General features: G+C 40.0%; 1 protein-coding gene and 1 long non-coding RNA gene across 3 annotated transcripts in view; both read right to left on the reverse strand.

The window, feature by feature from the left end:
- Window positions 1–16,450, reverse strand: part of PGM3 (phosphoglucomutase 3) — a 25,615-nt gene continuing 9,165 nt past the window's right edge. For both annotated transcript variants that reach the window (XM_047731929.1, XM_047731930.1), the window contains 9 exons: window positions 13,021–13,154; window positions 11,921–12,116; window positions 9,333–9,490; window positions 8,525–8,608; window positions 5,892–5,990; window positions 4,340–4,453; window positions 3,004–3,126; window positions 1,612–1,785; window positions 1–439 (listed from right to left, as the gene is read on the reverse strand). In XM_047731929.1, coding sequence (XP_047587885.1) covers window positions 350–439; window positions 1,612–1,785; window positions 3,004–3,126; window positions 4,340–4,453; window positions 5,892–5,990; window positions 8,525–8,608; window positions 9,333–9,490; window positions 11,921–12,116; window positions 13,021–13,154 — 1,172 coding nt within the window. In that variant the 3' untranslated portion in view covers window positions 1–349. The remainder of the gene's footprint in view (window positions 440–1,611; window positions 1,786–3,003; window positions 3,127–4,339; window positions 4,454–5,891; window positions 5,991–8,524; window positions 8,609–9,332; window positions 9,491–11,920; window positions 12,117–13,020; window positions 13,155–16,450) is intronic.
- Window positions 6,031–8,515, reverse strand: LOC125101515 (uncharacterized). The gene is made up of 2 exons (XR_007127889.1): window positions 6,902–8,515; window positions 6,031–6,687 (listed from the first exon to the last, which is right to left on the reverse strand). It is a non-coding gene; the product is annotated as an uncharacterized LOC125101515 (long non-coding RNA).

A 16,450-nucleotide genomic window follows, 5' to 3' on the forward strand; every position in this document is an offset into this window, starting at 1 on the left:
TTCCCAGGAGCTGATAATAAGGTTTAATTTTCCAGCAGCCCTCATGAATTTTCTCTGCATGTATTAGAAAGTTAACGACTGAAACACACAGCGAAGCCCAGATACTTTACATTAGTGAGACTGAAATTGGGTAATTTTTAAAAACGAAATTTAACAAGTATAAGGCTTAACCTACTTCTAAACAATTACTATGGTAGTGTTTAAGAAAAACAATCCATTCTAGAAGCAATATAATAAGATGCATCGTAAACATTTTGATTACAAATGTCTTTGAATCTGTCACAGTAAAGGCAGTACTATTTTGTAAAAACTTTAAAAATCCAGTTTCTCATGATCATAAAAACTGTCTTCAGAGACCTAGTTGGGGTGCTTCTCCAACTCCTCCAGCCAGCTGAAATACTGCCAGGCTCACTGCATGTGCGAGGCTATCCGCATTTTCCTGCAGATTACATGAAAGGAGATTAGATGGGCACTAGCATCTATCAGGTAACTTGCAACTCTGAGGGAAGGGGAAGGAAGTTCTTGATTCTGTTTCACTAACATATTCAAATGAAATTTTTTTTTCAGTAACAAATTCCAAGACTCTTAGAAGATTTTGAGTTTTCCACTTATTTAAGGCAGGTGAGTCCTTAACTGATTTTATAGTCTAATTTGGTCATCATTCTGAAACTCAGTAATTCATCTAAACCTACTCCTTGGAAGCAAGGCCACAACTGGCCTAAGAGTAAGTAATTGTTAAGATCCCAGGTGGCCTAGGCTTCTGCCAAAAAGCTGCCAGTTCCCTTATAAAATGCCTCCGTCTGAGGGCCTGCTCAACCCACTCTATATTGCCTCTGCTATGCAAACACTGTTATCAAGGGTTTAAGATGACGGTGTACGAAGAGGGCAAATTTTTAAATTCCACACCGTGAGGTCTTTACCCTTATCTGGAGAATACCAGAAGGCAATGCTGTTTCAAGGTAAGTATTTTAGAAAACAAAAGTCCAGAGACAAAGGGGTGCCTCATCAGTTGAGCATCTGACTCTTGGTTTCGGTTTAGGTCACGCTCTCAGGGTTGTGAGATGGAGCCCCACACCCAGCTCCATGCGGGTGCTTGTCTCTCACCCTCAGCTCCTCCCCCCAACTTGTGTACTCGCTTTCTCAAATAAAAAAACGTCCAAAGAGGAATTTTAATCAGCATATCTGATGGTACCAGTTAATTTAAACATGGACCTCAAAGCTGGTTGTTTCATAAAGCAGCACAATTATGTTTTTAAAAGAGGCGGGGAAAGGATAATCCACTTCAGGCAACATAAAGCAAACCAAGTCTCTGTTACTAATGCCATAGTGAGAAATAGGGCATTTTCAGGAAGTCTGGAATAAATCAAAAGAAAAGTATTTGGGAAAATAAACTAAGTGGGTCTAATTCTGCTCAACTACTGCTGAAAATAATTTTGTATTAATAATATGAACCTAAAAATCTGCGTAAATAAATCTCAGACATTAAACCCTTAATTATCATAGTGATACTGTTAACACTATTAAAGTAGTTTTTTCTCCCGCTACCACCCCCACTACCCATGTTGTCAGACTCTCACGGCACATTTTTTCAACAGAACTGTCCTAGCTTACCTGTGAGTCCGCTTCTGCATATACTCGGACTATATCTTCTGTACCAGAAGGCCGGACAAAAGCTCGGGAAAGCCTGTACTTCTTCACCAGGTCATTGATGGCCTCCTGTAGCCCCGGAGGTGTAACCACTTGTCTTTCAGCATCAGTGGTGCTAATAACTTGCCTGTCTGCAACCTATGCACAAACATGTCCTATTTATCACCGTATCACACTTCCTTGCAGAAGCCTGACCTCTTCAACACAGTTCCTACCAAAAGACTGTGGCCATTTCATTTTAATAGTAACAGGCCTACATTTCAGCTTAATGTACCCCCAGGTGCAAACCTGACAAATAGTTAGGTACCAGAATTAGCACAGAATGTAACTGCATTGAAATTTTATGGGGCCCCTGGGTGGCTCAGTGGATTGAGCATCTGACTCTTGGTCTCAGCTCAGGTTGTGATCTCAAGGTCATGAGATCAAGCTCTGCGTGGAGTCAGCTTGAGAAGTCTCTCCTCCCTCTCCTCTGCCTTTCTACCTGCTCACAAGTTCACACATTAAAATCTTTTATAAAAAACTTTACAATTTTTTATTTCTGACAAAATTAGTTATTAGTATCAGTTGTACAGCTTTTCTTCTATCTCTACAGTTACCACTAAAATAATGGCCAGTAAGTACTGTAGGACTTAAGCCACTAAATAAATAACCATAAGTATTTTTATAAAGTGGAAAGTAGCAACCTGTTATGTAAGAGGATCATAATAAAAATCATCTAAATATGCCAAAAACTAATCTGAACAATCAGTAGCCATTTGTGTGAACTTGGGCTTTTACTACCTCTTTCTTTCACAAAGACTACCTTTGTCTTTCACAAATGCTGTTGGTGGATGTAGACACTGGTGTAAATCTGTACAGACATTTATATGAAATGCCTTTAAAAAAAAAATTCCCTAGCCCACAGATCCTACTTTGCAACATCTAGCCCCAGGAAAGTACATAGGAACCAAGAATCATGCCAAGGAAATATTTTCATTTGAAATGATAGGCTATCAGGATTGCTTCAGAATAACAAGGGGGAGGTGGAGAATGGTGAAGGACAACAGTTGAAATCTGTTGAAGCTGAGCCCATGAGGGTTTCATTATCTTGTTCTCCCCATTTACATGTTTTAAACTTTCCATAATAAAATCTTCATTATAAATAATAATATGTATCACTTTTTCTTTAAAGTTTATAAAGTGAATACGTCTCAAACAACTGAAGATTTGAGAAAATAACATGATATAAGGCATTTTCTATGCAATATATGTACACAATGAAATGTGAAACAAAGGAAATATTTTTATATAGAACTTGGAGATAATACATTTTAGTTAATGTTCAGAAAAGAAGTAATTTTAAAATCTCGCTCCCACCTTAACTTTGAGCTGTCTGTTTGGGAGATCCGTATAAAGAGCATCCCACTGCTGTACAGTCAAGCCCTTCAGGATCAAGACTGCCTCAATCACCAGCATGTCAGAAACAGCATCACCAGCGGTCTACGAGACATAATGGAAGAAAGTACTTTAACACTAGCAAAGCTTAGATATGAATGCTCTGTCTTAGATAACCAATCACAGTATCCTGTGCTTCCTTCCTGCCCCCACACAGGATTATTAAACTGGACTGGATGGAGAAATGAAAAGGGAATGGAAGGACTGGAAGGCCATAATGAGTTACACCAAAAAACACTGGAACTAGCTCTTGAGAAACTTGCCTCTCACCTTCCTCATTGTAAATTAGACTGGATAACTCTTAAGGTTCCAGTATTAACATTCTATGACTCAAATTTTCCTTTATAACTAGATCTCTTGAGATACCATACCATGACAACAGAAGGCATCATGAGGGTAAAGTGGTGAAAGACACACCTGAAGATGGATCCATACTCTTCACTTAGTAGCTCTGAGCCCTTGGTTTCTTCATTTATGAAATGGGAATTATAATAATCCACCTCCCTCTGTTATTGCAAGGATAAGACAATGAGGTATGTCGAGTGCCTCGTATGTGCAAGATAAATATTAGTTCCATCACTTTTCCTCGTCCCACTCTTTGTTCTTCCACTGCCATATTGTAGACTCTAATCTCAACGATGCAACACATATACAGAGAGACTAGAGAGCTCTTGACTCTAGGTGGAAGCAACTCCTTATAATTTTCATCATAAAACATAGGAGGAGGGAAGCACGTCAATGTTCTATCACATTTCAGTGTAAATCTCCTTGCACTGTGGCAAGGAAGCTGCCAGAACTTTGCTACTTTAATTATTTTCAGGTGCACCTAGGTGTCTCAGGCGGTTAAGCATCTGACTTCCCCTGACGTCATGATATCAGGATCCTGGGATTAGGCTCCCTGGTCCCTGGGAGTCTGTCTCTCCCTCTGCCCTTTCCCCCCATCGATCTCACTCTAACAAAATCTTTTAAAAAATTTATACAGCAGGGGCACCTGGGTGGCTCAGTGGTTAAGCCTCTGCCTTCGGCTCAGGTCATGATCTCAGGGTCCTGGGATCGAGTCCCATATCGGGCTTTCCCCTCTGCAGGGAGCCTGCTTCCTCCTCTCTCTCTCTGCTTGCCTCTCTGCCCGCTTGTGATCTCTCTCTGTCAAATAAATAAAATCTTTAAAAAAAAAAAAAAATTTATACAGCATACTATTCTGTCTTCTGAATAACCTAAAAATAACCAAGAGCCTGCCACCCCCCTTCCCAGCTCTGACCTGGTTAATCAAGTCGATAACATTTTCAAGCATCTTAGCAGCTTTCCTTTTCTTATCTTCTAATTCTCTTGCTAGTTGTTTTATCTTTGTTTCAGCAGCTTTACTAAACAGTACCTGTAATAAAAGCATAAAACATAAAATCACAAAACACTATCCATGCCCCAGGCATCCTAGCCAAACCACTTTGAAAACTCTCAATGAAACTGAACAAACTGAGGGGAAAAATAATGGTAGCCTTAGAATGAATGAAATTAAAAAGATCAATCAGAACCCAAAAAGATACTACTGGGGGGGGGATTCATTTATAAATTACAAAACTGGTTATCAAAATTTAAAGAGCTGATTACAAAGAAAATACCCCTGGCAGAGGCAATGACATAATGAGTTCATTGTGTTTGCCGCTCAGCCAGCTGCAGCCGTCCTGTGCAACCAGATTTTTAAGCCTATCTGTATCCATTTTACTTGGAAGAATATGTGATTCAACATAAGTAGTGCAGTTTTCTTGTCCTAAAAATTTTAAGGACATAAGCTAAGTAAAAGTAGAGGATCATCGTATTTATCACATTATGGCAAATAGTACCAAGGATATTATATACATCATGCTCCTCAAGATTCCTGTCATTTTAAAATTCTTTGGCCATGATTTTAGTTCCTCCCAAGGCTCAATACTACAGTCGGCACTTGATGGAAATAGATGTTTGTTGGTAAACTAAAATACACTCTGGTCAGTTTTTGCCGGAACACAGCCATACCCACTCACTCACTTTACACCAGCAACAGAGACCTTATGGCCCAAAGACTAGAATATTTACTATCTGCCCTTTAAAATCATTTATCAATCTCTGCATTAATTAGATCACTGAAGTTATATTTTAACTGCATTTCCTAAGAACTTGTTATTTTTCTTATGTTCAAGGCACCAGAAGCCAGCTCGGAATTAAGGAGGAGAATAATCTGACCCAGATAACATATTTTCTGTTGGCCACCTCCAATCCATTTATGAAATGAGCTGAGGTATAAAAATGTTTTTAAAAAATCAACTTTATGAATATACTAAAAGCCACAAAATAAACTTCAAAATGGTGAATTTTAAGATATGTGAACTATATCTCAAACTTTTTAAACATTCTACCTACAAAATGCACCCTAAAAATTAGCTTATTGCTAATTACATTCATTTCTAGTTGTTCATAACTTAATCCCCAAGCATTCCAACACTTCAGGTTGCCACAGCTACTGAATTTTCCTTTTACCACCTATGGCCAGTTCAAAGAAAAGATTTTAAACAGTATGTAGATGATCTGCTTATAAAAAAAAGAACTGCATGTTTTTTAAGAAACAATCATCTCTTCATACTCAAAGAACACTATCAATCTAAAAACCATTCTCACAACACATAGGAATATAGTAAGTTAACCAAATAATCTTACTCTACCATCACACCAATCATTTCAACAAAGGGGGATATAGCCTCTTACCATCCAGATATAGAATCCCCATCGTTAAAAAAAAAAAGTCCAGCTAAAGCTGGTTGTAGCTGATTAGGACTTACCGTCCCATGCCCATTTGCTTCGAAATAAACTCCAATGTCAAACTCTTGAGCCTTGTGGTGTAAATGTTTTACACCAGTTTTAGTACAATAGACAGGTACCTATGACAGATATTAAAAAGAAAGATAACAGCAGTTATTCAATGGCAAATGTTTATTATGTACCTACTCTCTCCCAAGGATAGAACAGGGAACAAACCTCCTGGAGCTTGCTACTGAGGCAGACGATTAAGCAATTAAAATACAAAGTGGTGTTAGTATGGAGGAGAGAAGGCACTGCAGAAGCCCACAGCCAAGGAAAAAGCAAGAGAGAGCCCCCAGATAACATAATGAAAGATTATAATTGGGGAGTGACATGATCTAACTGTAGAAAGCTCAGCTACAGGAGAATGGCTTACAGTAGGGGTCTGCAAGCTTTTACTACAAAGGGCCAGATGATAAATATTTTAGGCTTTACAGACCATATGATCTGGGTCACAATGGCTCACGTCTGCCACTAGTATAAAAGCAACCACAGACAATACAGAAACAAATGAGCATCGCTATATTCCAATAAAACTATAAACACATGGCAGATTGGATTTAGTCCACAGGTCCCCGTTTGCTATCCCCTGGCTTAGAAGGTTCAAAGAGATTGATTAGGAGGATTCCAGGACTAATCTCATTAAATTATGGTGGTCAGACTAGCAACACTGGGCAGCCCGTCTTGGATGGATCTGAAAGAGAAGAGTGGTTAAGACTGACAGTGGCACAACTGCAGAGATCAAGTGAGATCAGCATTTGACTGGATTTAAAAGACCTCAGGAGGGGCGCCTGGGTGGCTCAGTGGGTTAAGCCTCTGCCTTTGGCTCAGGTCGTGATCCCAGGGTTCTGGGATCGAGCCCCGCATCAGGCTCTCTGCTGGGCAGGGAGCCTGCTTCCCCCTCTCTCTCTGCCTGCCTCTCTGCCTACTTGTGATCTCTGTCTGTTAAATAAATAAATAAATAAAATCTTTAAAAAAAAAAAAAAAAGACCTCAGAAAAGGCTAGAGCTCAAATTACTTCATCCATCCATAGGAGAATGGGCTGATGAGTAACAGTTTCTACTGTGTTCAGTTTCTTAAACAGGGTAGCTTACCTATAAAAATTTTTTACGACAGAATGTAAGAAATTACTAAAACATGTAACCCAAGTACTGGGAATAATCCTTGTGACGAGTAGACAGCTGGGCCAGTTGGAGGGCCAAATGTGTTTACTAGAACCTTATACTTAAATTGGGTCACAAACTCACAGCCTCCAGATGTGTCTTACTTTGTGTGCCCATTTCTTTGGAATTTTGCATCAGTTGCCAAGACTTAAAAAGTAAGAGGTTCACATAAAAATTCAGATTTTCAGCTTGTCTTTGAAGAATCTGACTAAAGGCAACAACAGCAGGCCTGGTGGGCACTGTTCCTAGTCCTTATCTCCCTGCTGCACTTCTTCACCTCACCTATCCAGATTCTACAAGAATCTGACCTTGCCAGTCTTGCTTAAAAAAAGAATGAAAAGGCAACAAAAACTAGTAAAATGCAGAAATTTGAAAAGGGATACACAAAAGTTGGAAAATACACTAACTAGTGAGAAAGAGTAAAGGCAAACACCTAATTGTGGACATGGACCCTCTCACACCACTCATGGAGCAGGGAGTGTGGTATAGAGAATGGTCAGTCATCTGGTGGCTGTTAGGGCAAAAAATTAGGTACAAAACTACTAATAGATTGTATCCTCAGACCAAACTTTCCCTGTGAGCCTGAAGAGGTCCTATACCTGGGCTTGTCTTCCTCAGCAAGAATGTCCTACCCTCAATAAATGATCAAAGTCCTCACACTGTACCATCCCCGGGGTAACATCTAATTACCCAGCCTGCCTTCAGGAGTTAAGGTAGATTTAGCCAGAATCCTCCCTGACCCCTGATGACTGCTCAGTAACTTTCCATCTACCAGCACCCACCCCTGTTCCTTGGCTACAAAATCTCCACTTTTCCTTGTTGTATTAGAACTTGAACCCAGTCCACCTCCCCCACTGAGAAACCCCAAAGCAACAGTCCCTATGCCTACTGAATAGGCTCACTCCACAGGGCCACTTGTCACACGGTTTTTCGTAAATGTGCCTGATAACTATGCTGGCAATCAGTGTTTAGTCCTTACCAAAAGAATAATAAAGGCTCTCCTATCTCTACAAGAAGTAGTTAAGTGGCTGGCTCCTAGCTCTAACAAATGGAAACTCTCAAGGGCCTGGGAGACAGGGGTGCTATCTTCCCTAAAGTTCACGTTTCAATGAGGGGACTCCAGACCCTTATGGGAAACATTCCTGACCTATGAAACTTGCTTAGCCTTTAAAAAGATTTACAGTCATTATAAAGGAGCAGAGAAAGAATTTACAAGTTTTCTAAAAGAAATGCTCTAAAAGGGAGGCAGGAGAATCTCTTTCTCTTTTCACATCAGGGACCATTTTTCTCCTATTTTTGACTTCTACTTACCCTTAAATGGACAACAGCTCAGTTTCATGTATTACATTCATGTATAACAATTTATTCACCTACATGAGGGCACTGTTTTCCTCACAGAAATATCTTAGAATATATTAAGAAGCTACCAGAAAATGGAAATGGTTCAATACCTTCATAACTTCTTCAAGATAGCGTGTTGAACTTCCATTTGCATACGCGGTTTGTACAACACCAATATTCAAACTTTCTCCAATCTAGATAAAAACAATGATAATTGCCTGGCCATCAAAGGTAAAGACACTAACTTCAAAAGCAAACATATAATGAGAGTTCTAAAGGATGACAAAATCGTCACCCGGTTTCAGCTGTGTCTTAGTTTATGCAATAAAATGCCTAAAATGAAAATTTACATGAATGCCAGAAAAAAAAGCTAAAATACTTGTAGCTGAGCATTATTTAAATTCCGTTAAGAATCCTTTCTAAAGAAGCTTGTGATTTCTTGCTCTCGTTTTTTAAATAAAAATCTGTACTGTATTCTTAAAGTATACCTTTTCCCATATTATAATAATTACTTCTCATTACATTCTATACATAAAGCTGGCCTAAGATTTCCAAAAGAGCAAAACAGAATAAACCTGTCTCACATTATTAAGCATATTATAACATAGTAAATACAGCTCTCAGAGGATGAGATTTTCTGTTTAAACTTGAGGCTTTGGGAGTGATGCTGGAACTCTCATTGAAGTCAGTTATGAGGAAACCAATGAAGCTTCAAATCAACCGCCAGTATAAAGAAGAAGAGTACTACCTTCAGGTTCCAAATGCCCCATGCTGAAGTGACTAAAATTACCGGATCTTCTTGTATTTTCTGGCCACAAAGGTAAGGAACTCCTTAAGAATAGTGCCTCTGAGACATTCAAATGCCTGTTAGTCACCAGTTAGTCTTGTTTTAAAGGGCAGTCAGTCACCCCACCATACCTCCAGCAGGAGCTCTTTAAGGAAACTGCTAATTAGTGTTGCTATCTTGTCTCCATCTATGAGATGAAAGTGACCATCTACATCAAGGTAGTAATAAACAATTCTGTCTGCATCTCCATCAAAGGAACAGCATCTTTCATTAGACTTCATTTCCATTCCTAGCACACAGAATTTTAAAATGCATTTCAGTCACAGAAATGGGAATAAACCTCCATATAAAAAGTTTTTTGTCTTACATTAGTTACAAGGGAAAAATATTTCACTAAAGTATGATCATAACTAGCCTTATGGTACTTAAAATTATCCTTCCAAATAAAAGCCAATGTCTTAATCTTTAATCCTGAAATAGTATAAAGGTTTATTATTTGTTTTTATAGGGTAAATTCACAGCTAACTGGAAAAGAATTCTATGCTGAAACTTGATGTAATATTAGAATAAAATTCTGTTTTATAAGCCAGTAGGTTTGGCAAGACAGGTTCCCATATAGTTTTTTGAAACTATAGATATTTGTGGATGCAACTAACCTAGTACTATGATGTCCTTTATATATAAAAAATAATCAGCAATAGATGATGTGCTTTATTTCTACTAGAAGTGTTTTTTTTTTAATTAACATATAATGTCTTATTAGCCCCAAGGGTACAAGTCTGTGAATCGCCAGGTTTATACACTTTACAGAACTCACTATGGCACGTATCTTCCCTAATGTCCATAACCCCACTACCCTCTCCCTACCACCCCCCGACCAGCAACCCTCAGTTTCTCTTGTGGGATTAAGTGTCTCTTATGGTTTGTCTCCCTCCCAATCCCATTAATAGAAGTGGTTTTTATTTAATTCTAACAGAAGTGGTTTTTATTTGTTCACACCATCAGTAACAAGAAACACTGGTAACTAAGAGCAAAGAATTACAACCTGCGAGAGAAATTTATGTAATTTACATAAACTTATCAAAATCTCAGCAACTGTCATGTCAAGCCCACTAGAAAATTTTACTGTTCCTTAGTCATGACAGCAGCAGGTGGACAAATCTTACAAATATAAGGCTGCCTATAGGGCATAATGCAGGCTTCAGGAGAGTGGGTGGGGCCTATGGTTTTGTTCATCCGATAGCTTTGTAATGTGGGGCCACCTAGTGCAACAGTCAAGAAAGAATTCCTGAGACACTTTAAGTACAAAAAGGTGCTTTTATTAGAGCAGGGACAGGACCCATGACCAGAAAGAGCTGCACTGTGACTGTGACGTGTGACTGATTATATACTTGAAGTTTGCACTGGGGCCGGTATGGGGGGGCGAGGGAAGATGATCAGAGAGAAGTTTCTGAAGAATTTCTGCATGCTGAAAGCGAGGTTTACAGGACCTTGGCGATCTGGTTATTGTCAAGATAAGGTTGCTTTTAGTCTATTAGTAAACATCAACATGAAGGCAGCCTTGAGTTTCTTGAGGTATGTCACACTCTGCATGTCTCAGGTATTAATGGGCTACACGTTGTAAAGAGGTTTAATTTTAGCTACATTTTTCTTGCCTTTGTTCTTCTCATCCCAGTGCCTAGAGCAAGGGAGAGGAAGAGCTCAATATTTAGTGAATGGACTGAACCAAACTGTCAGTAAAGGTCAAAACAAGCAATTCAGTGAAAAGGAGTTCAAACTGGTGGATTAAACTAAAAATTTCAGTGCTTACTACAGAGAGGCGGAATAACCTAAATGACAGAGGTGACTGGATGAGGTCTGTGGCGTTCGGAAGAATACATGTCCTGTCCGAAGTGGGCAGGACCACTCCATGGCACTTGATGACTGCCATGTGAGCGTGGACATGTTCTGATCTTGAAAAAAAGCCAGAGTTTTCAATATTTAAGTAAAATCACATAATTTCTAAATGGCAACAATTAACACACACAGCAGACCAAACAAAACACATCTGCAAGCCAAGCACGACTCACCCATTAACAATTTAATATCTGTAATGCAGTTACACAAAGAACACCTCTTAGTACAACTAAAGTCTACAGAACAGTTTTCCTCCTAATATACCAACTGTAGAAAATAGTGATTTTGCAGATAATTCTAATTAAGCAGAGTTGCATTCCCTTTCCACAGTGTGTCTAATTCAGATAAGGTAAAAAATGCCACTTATTACTGCTGTCCTTTAGATCAGTAGTTCTCAAAGTGGGGTCCCAGACCAGCACCATTAAGGAATGTTAGGCACTTGATAAGAAATGCAAGTTCTTATCGTACCTAAATCCTACCTCAGGCCTACAGAATCTGACACTCTAGAGCAGAGCCCAAGAATCTGTGCTAATAAGCCCTGCAGGTGATTCTCATGCACGCTACCACCTTGAGAATCATGGCTCCAAAACACCAATTTCTGATTTTGCTTCCCTACCACCTCCAGAGATTTCCTACACACGGTAGGAGCCGTGTACTTACGGGCAGGGAGCAGACCATGTTCTGAATGGCACTGCCACGTAAGGAGACTCCCAGATGTCTCAAGCAGCAGCCAGGACTAGTTGCATGACTCCACTCACTCGGCCACCTCCATCTGGAAATCAGATTGGTTTCAAAGAGCTCTAAAAACAAATTTTCTACATACCGTGTGGAGGTTTCTGATGACTTTTCACAAAGTCAGCCCCACATAAATGGTTGAGTTTCCCTTTGGTCCCATCATTAAACAGCTGAACTGACAGCCCCTGGGAGATGTAGTGTTCCATTTCTCTCAGCTTCAGGGCCCCTATGCCATTTGCACAGTCAACTTTAAGTGATCTATTTTCATCTCCACTGCAAGAAGCCTTAAAAGGAAAAGACACACAGAAGAAAAATCTCAAGTTATAAAAGAGTGAAACGTAAAGCACATATAGTTATATGTAAACATCTTCCATTGTTTCAGTTAACTTACCTATTTTAACCTGGGAAACAAAAGGGTACACACATTCAGGTGAAAATTGTAGAAAACTAAAGTAAAATTTAAAAACCTTTTTTTGGATGCTGACACTAGAACAGTTTCACTGACTGAATAACTTATGGAAATGGAGCTTTGTTAAAATTTAGACTCAGTTAAGCAGGGTCCCTTTAAAATACTAGTACAGCCTGTATTACATGACAGGCATTCAAATGTGGAAAAGAGTGTATAGACAGAAGAGCAGAATAACGCCTGTCATTCTCTTCACAGTGCATAATGCCACTGGGCATGTCTGGGCTTTTCCTTGTCAGTCTCCTCTCTGGCCCATCCTCACTTCAGAATATAAACTCTATGAGAACAAGGGCTTTATTTTGGTTAACAACATGCACTCAGTATTTGCTGGTCAAATTAATTACAACCCCCAAATCTCAACCAGGTTTAAGAAGCTAATCGACCCAGAGGAAAATCTTTCTCAGCAGTGAACACCTCAGATGTCACAGTGCCAACAGCACCTAATATTAAACCTACAAGAAAATGCATCTGAATGAGTATGAAACCACAAGAACCCCATGTTTTCTCTCCCAATGATCTCAGAATGTACTATATGCCTTGCCAAGTAAATGCCAACAGACATTCAGCAGGATACAAGGGTCAAACCTTGTGGGGCCCTAGAAAGATAAAGAAAATACACCCTATTTTTGCAAAAAGAAGGAACAGTGACTAAGTTAAATTATTCAACAAATGTTATTTTAAGCATTTGCTTAAACGCTAAACCACATTCAAGAGATTTTCACCTGTTTGGTAAGCTCCATAAAAGCCTTAGAGAGTTTCTCATAGTAACCTTCTATGGTTGCCTTTCCATACTGGCCACCAGTATTTCGACAGTACACCATGTAGTGCAGCTGGGGTGTTGTTAACAAGCCATAATCTGTCAGAGGAACACAAAAAGCAATTTGTCACATTTCTTAATAAACAAACAGAAAAGTTGAAATGGATTCATACCATATAAATTTGAGAGTGACCCATCTTTAAAAAAAGACATCTCAGAAAACTAAAATGCTAATTTCCAAACTATTCAGAAATATGCATAAATATCCACTGAAATCATTACAACTAACTTACATTATGATGTTGTGATTTATAGTAAGAAATAGAGAATTGGTCTTTGTCTCCATTGCTGGAAGGGCTTCTAAACCCTTAGAATTTCTAAGTGATGGGAGCAAGGAATTAACTGTCTTTTGTTATGCTAATGAGATGACAAGGAAGGCTCCCAGAGCCCCCTAAGATGGGGTTGGTTGCTGGGGAAACCAACCAAGTGATTAGAGTTGGAACTTTAAACCTCTCCCTTATTTCTGGGTTCTTTGCCACTCCAGGGAGAGAAAAGAAGGGCTAGAGACTGCGTTCAAATAGCAACGGCCAATCACTTATTGGTCATGCCTATGTAATAAAGCCTCCATAAAAAAAACAAAAGGCTGGGGTTTGGCTTGGTAAATGTGTGCAGACTGGAGAAAGTGGTTGCCCAGACAGCAAGGAAGCTCCATGCCCCTTCCCGCATACCTTGCCCTTTGCAGCTCTTCCAACTGGCTGCTCCTGAGTGCTATCCTTTATAATACACTGGTAATCTAGTAAGTAAAATGTTTCTCTGAGTTCTGCGAGCACTTTAGCAAATTAATCAAACCAAGGAGGAGGGTGGTGTCAGAAGCCCAGGTGACTGAATTCTGAAATGGGGGGAAGGGAGGAGACTTGTGGCACTGAGCCCTTTACATGTGGGATCTAAACCTACCCTCTAGGTAGATAATGTCAGAGAATTAAGTTTATTGGTAGTTAGAAAAACACACACATTGGACATATACTCAAGTCCAGATGAAATATGAACTACTACTGATGACAAAAAAAATAATCATTCAGGGGTGCCTGGGTGGCTCAGTCGTTAGGCTTCTGCCTTCGGGTCAGGTCATTATCCCGGGGTCCTGGGATTGAGCCCCACATCAGGCTCCCTGCTCTATGGGAAGCCTGCTTCTCCCTCTCCCACTACCCCTGCTTATGTGCTCTCTGTGTCTCTGTCAGGGACGCCTGGGTGGCTCAGTTGGTTGGACGACTGTCTTCGGCTCAGGTCATGATCCCGGGGTTCCAGGATCGAGTCCCACATCGGGCTCCCAGCTCCATGGGGAGTCTGCTTCTCCCTCTCCCACTCCCCCTGCTTATGTGCTCTCTGTGTCTCTGTCAAATAAACAAATAAAATCTTAAAAAAAAAAAAAATTTAATATGGGCAGGTAACATAAAAATAGAGCAATATAAGAAAATAATAACTGAGTTCTATTTCCAATAACAACTGCGTAATTCAGATGAACCCTCCTCCTGAAAACCACCAAAACTGCTAGATAAAAGAAATATCTCTTTTTTAAAAAGCACTGCTGAGCGGTCATGATCCCGGGGTCCTGGGATCGAGCCCCACGTCGGGCTCTTTCCTTGGTGGGGAGCCTGCTTCCTCCTCTCTCTCTCTGCCTGCCTCTCTGCCTACTTGTGATCTCTCTCTGTCCAATAAATAAATAAAATCTTTAAAAAAAAAAAAAAAAAAAAAAGCACTGCTGAGCCATTAAGTTATATAGGACTAAGGCCAAAATGTCTGTGAAGAGAGAAACTCCAACATTTGAGCACTGGGAACCCAGTTTTGCTCTGAAACCGTAAATTCACCTACTGCTTTTGGTACAAAAATCTGTGCTGACCCAAGATGGGAAGGAAACCCAGTTAGAAGTCCAGCCCCTCGGGGCGCCTGGGTGGCTCAGTTGGTTAGGCAACTGCCTTCAGCTCAGGTCATGATTCTGGAGTCCCGGGATGGAGTCCCACATCGGGCTCCCTGCTCAGCAGGGAGTCTGCTTCTCCCACTGACCTCTCTCCTCTCATGCTCTCTCTCATGCTCTCTCTCTCTCAAATAATTATAAAAAAAGAAAAAAAAAAGAAGTCCAGCCCCTCATGAAGCTGAAGCCTCAAAGAACTATTCTGCAGTGCAAGGCTGAGTCAGAAGGGAATTAGCTCCAAGTGCCCACTCCTAGGAGATTTGTCTCGACACCAAGAAGAGCAGGAGATAATCCATCCCTGAAGGGCTGTCAGCAGATAGGCCTCCCCCGATTTCTAGCCTAAATCACATAACAACAGGGGTCCAGGAGAACTCCATCATCAAAGCAACTTGTCATCTACCAGTCTGGTAGCACCCCCAGCCACCCAAGCAAAAGCAATAACCAAACTTTGCCACAGAAAGAGGCCTTCACCATAAACCTCAAAAATGTTCCACAAATAATTTCCCAATAAAAACAAGCAGCTTATAGACAAAAATAGCAAACCACACAAGAAAAGCACCAAAAGCAAAAGCAAGAAACAGGAGAAATAGCAGAGATGAACCAATATTTAATAAATATTCAGTAACTAAACCCATCAGAGGTCTTCAAAGTCAAGCACAAGAGTTTGGACTATAGACAAAAAGTCAAGCTACTGAGCCCTGAAGGTATACAACAGAAATGGTATTTATTAAAGGGAGTTATGGCTCTGATACAAGGATCGCATGAGAGGAGGAGGAGGAGCTCAAAAAAGTAGATCAGCACTTAACCTAGTTTAGTGGAGGTGTGTAAGGAGAGGAAAACAATATTCCAAAAGACTTACTCAAGGCCAGAACGAAAGGATTTTATGACCAACATCAACATTAGCAAATAAACATTTACTCAATAAATTTTTACTCAAAGAAAAAATGACTATTATGGGGTTAACTCATCTGTTCCACCGATCAACCCAGAAACCAAGAAGCCATTCTTCACAGCTCTAGCCTCATCAAGTATCACAAAATCTTTTCAAGTCACTACTAATTTCAAACTTTTCCATTCTCTTGCTATCACTTTTTTTTCCTGTCATCACTCTTAAATGAACTGTTGTACAGTCTCTTTTCCTTAGAACCTTCCTATCTCTCTACACAAAAGTCTGAGTGAAAAGCCACAGTGACTGACTTAAAATGGAAATGTGATCATATTCCCATGCATAAAACCCTTCCATGGAGTTCCTGTGCATTTGAATTAAAACCCAAATCTTTACCACAACCCACAAGGCTTCGGATGTTATGACCCATGTTATGATCCCTAACCTTATCTACTAGCTTCCCCCATCCTCCTTTTGCTGTGGCTACATTGACCTTTCATTTCCTCAAGTACACTAAGCTGAAGGGAGAAATGATGGAGA

This window comes from Lutra lutra, chromosome 6, assembly GCF_902655055.1.
Source record: "Lutra lutra chromosome 6, mLutLut1.2, whole genome shotgun sequence".
NCBI lineage: Eukaryota > Metazoa > Chordata > Mammalia > Carnivora > Mustelidae > Lutra > Lutra lutra.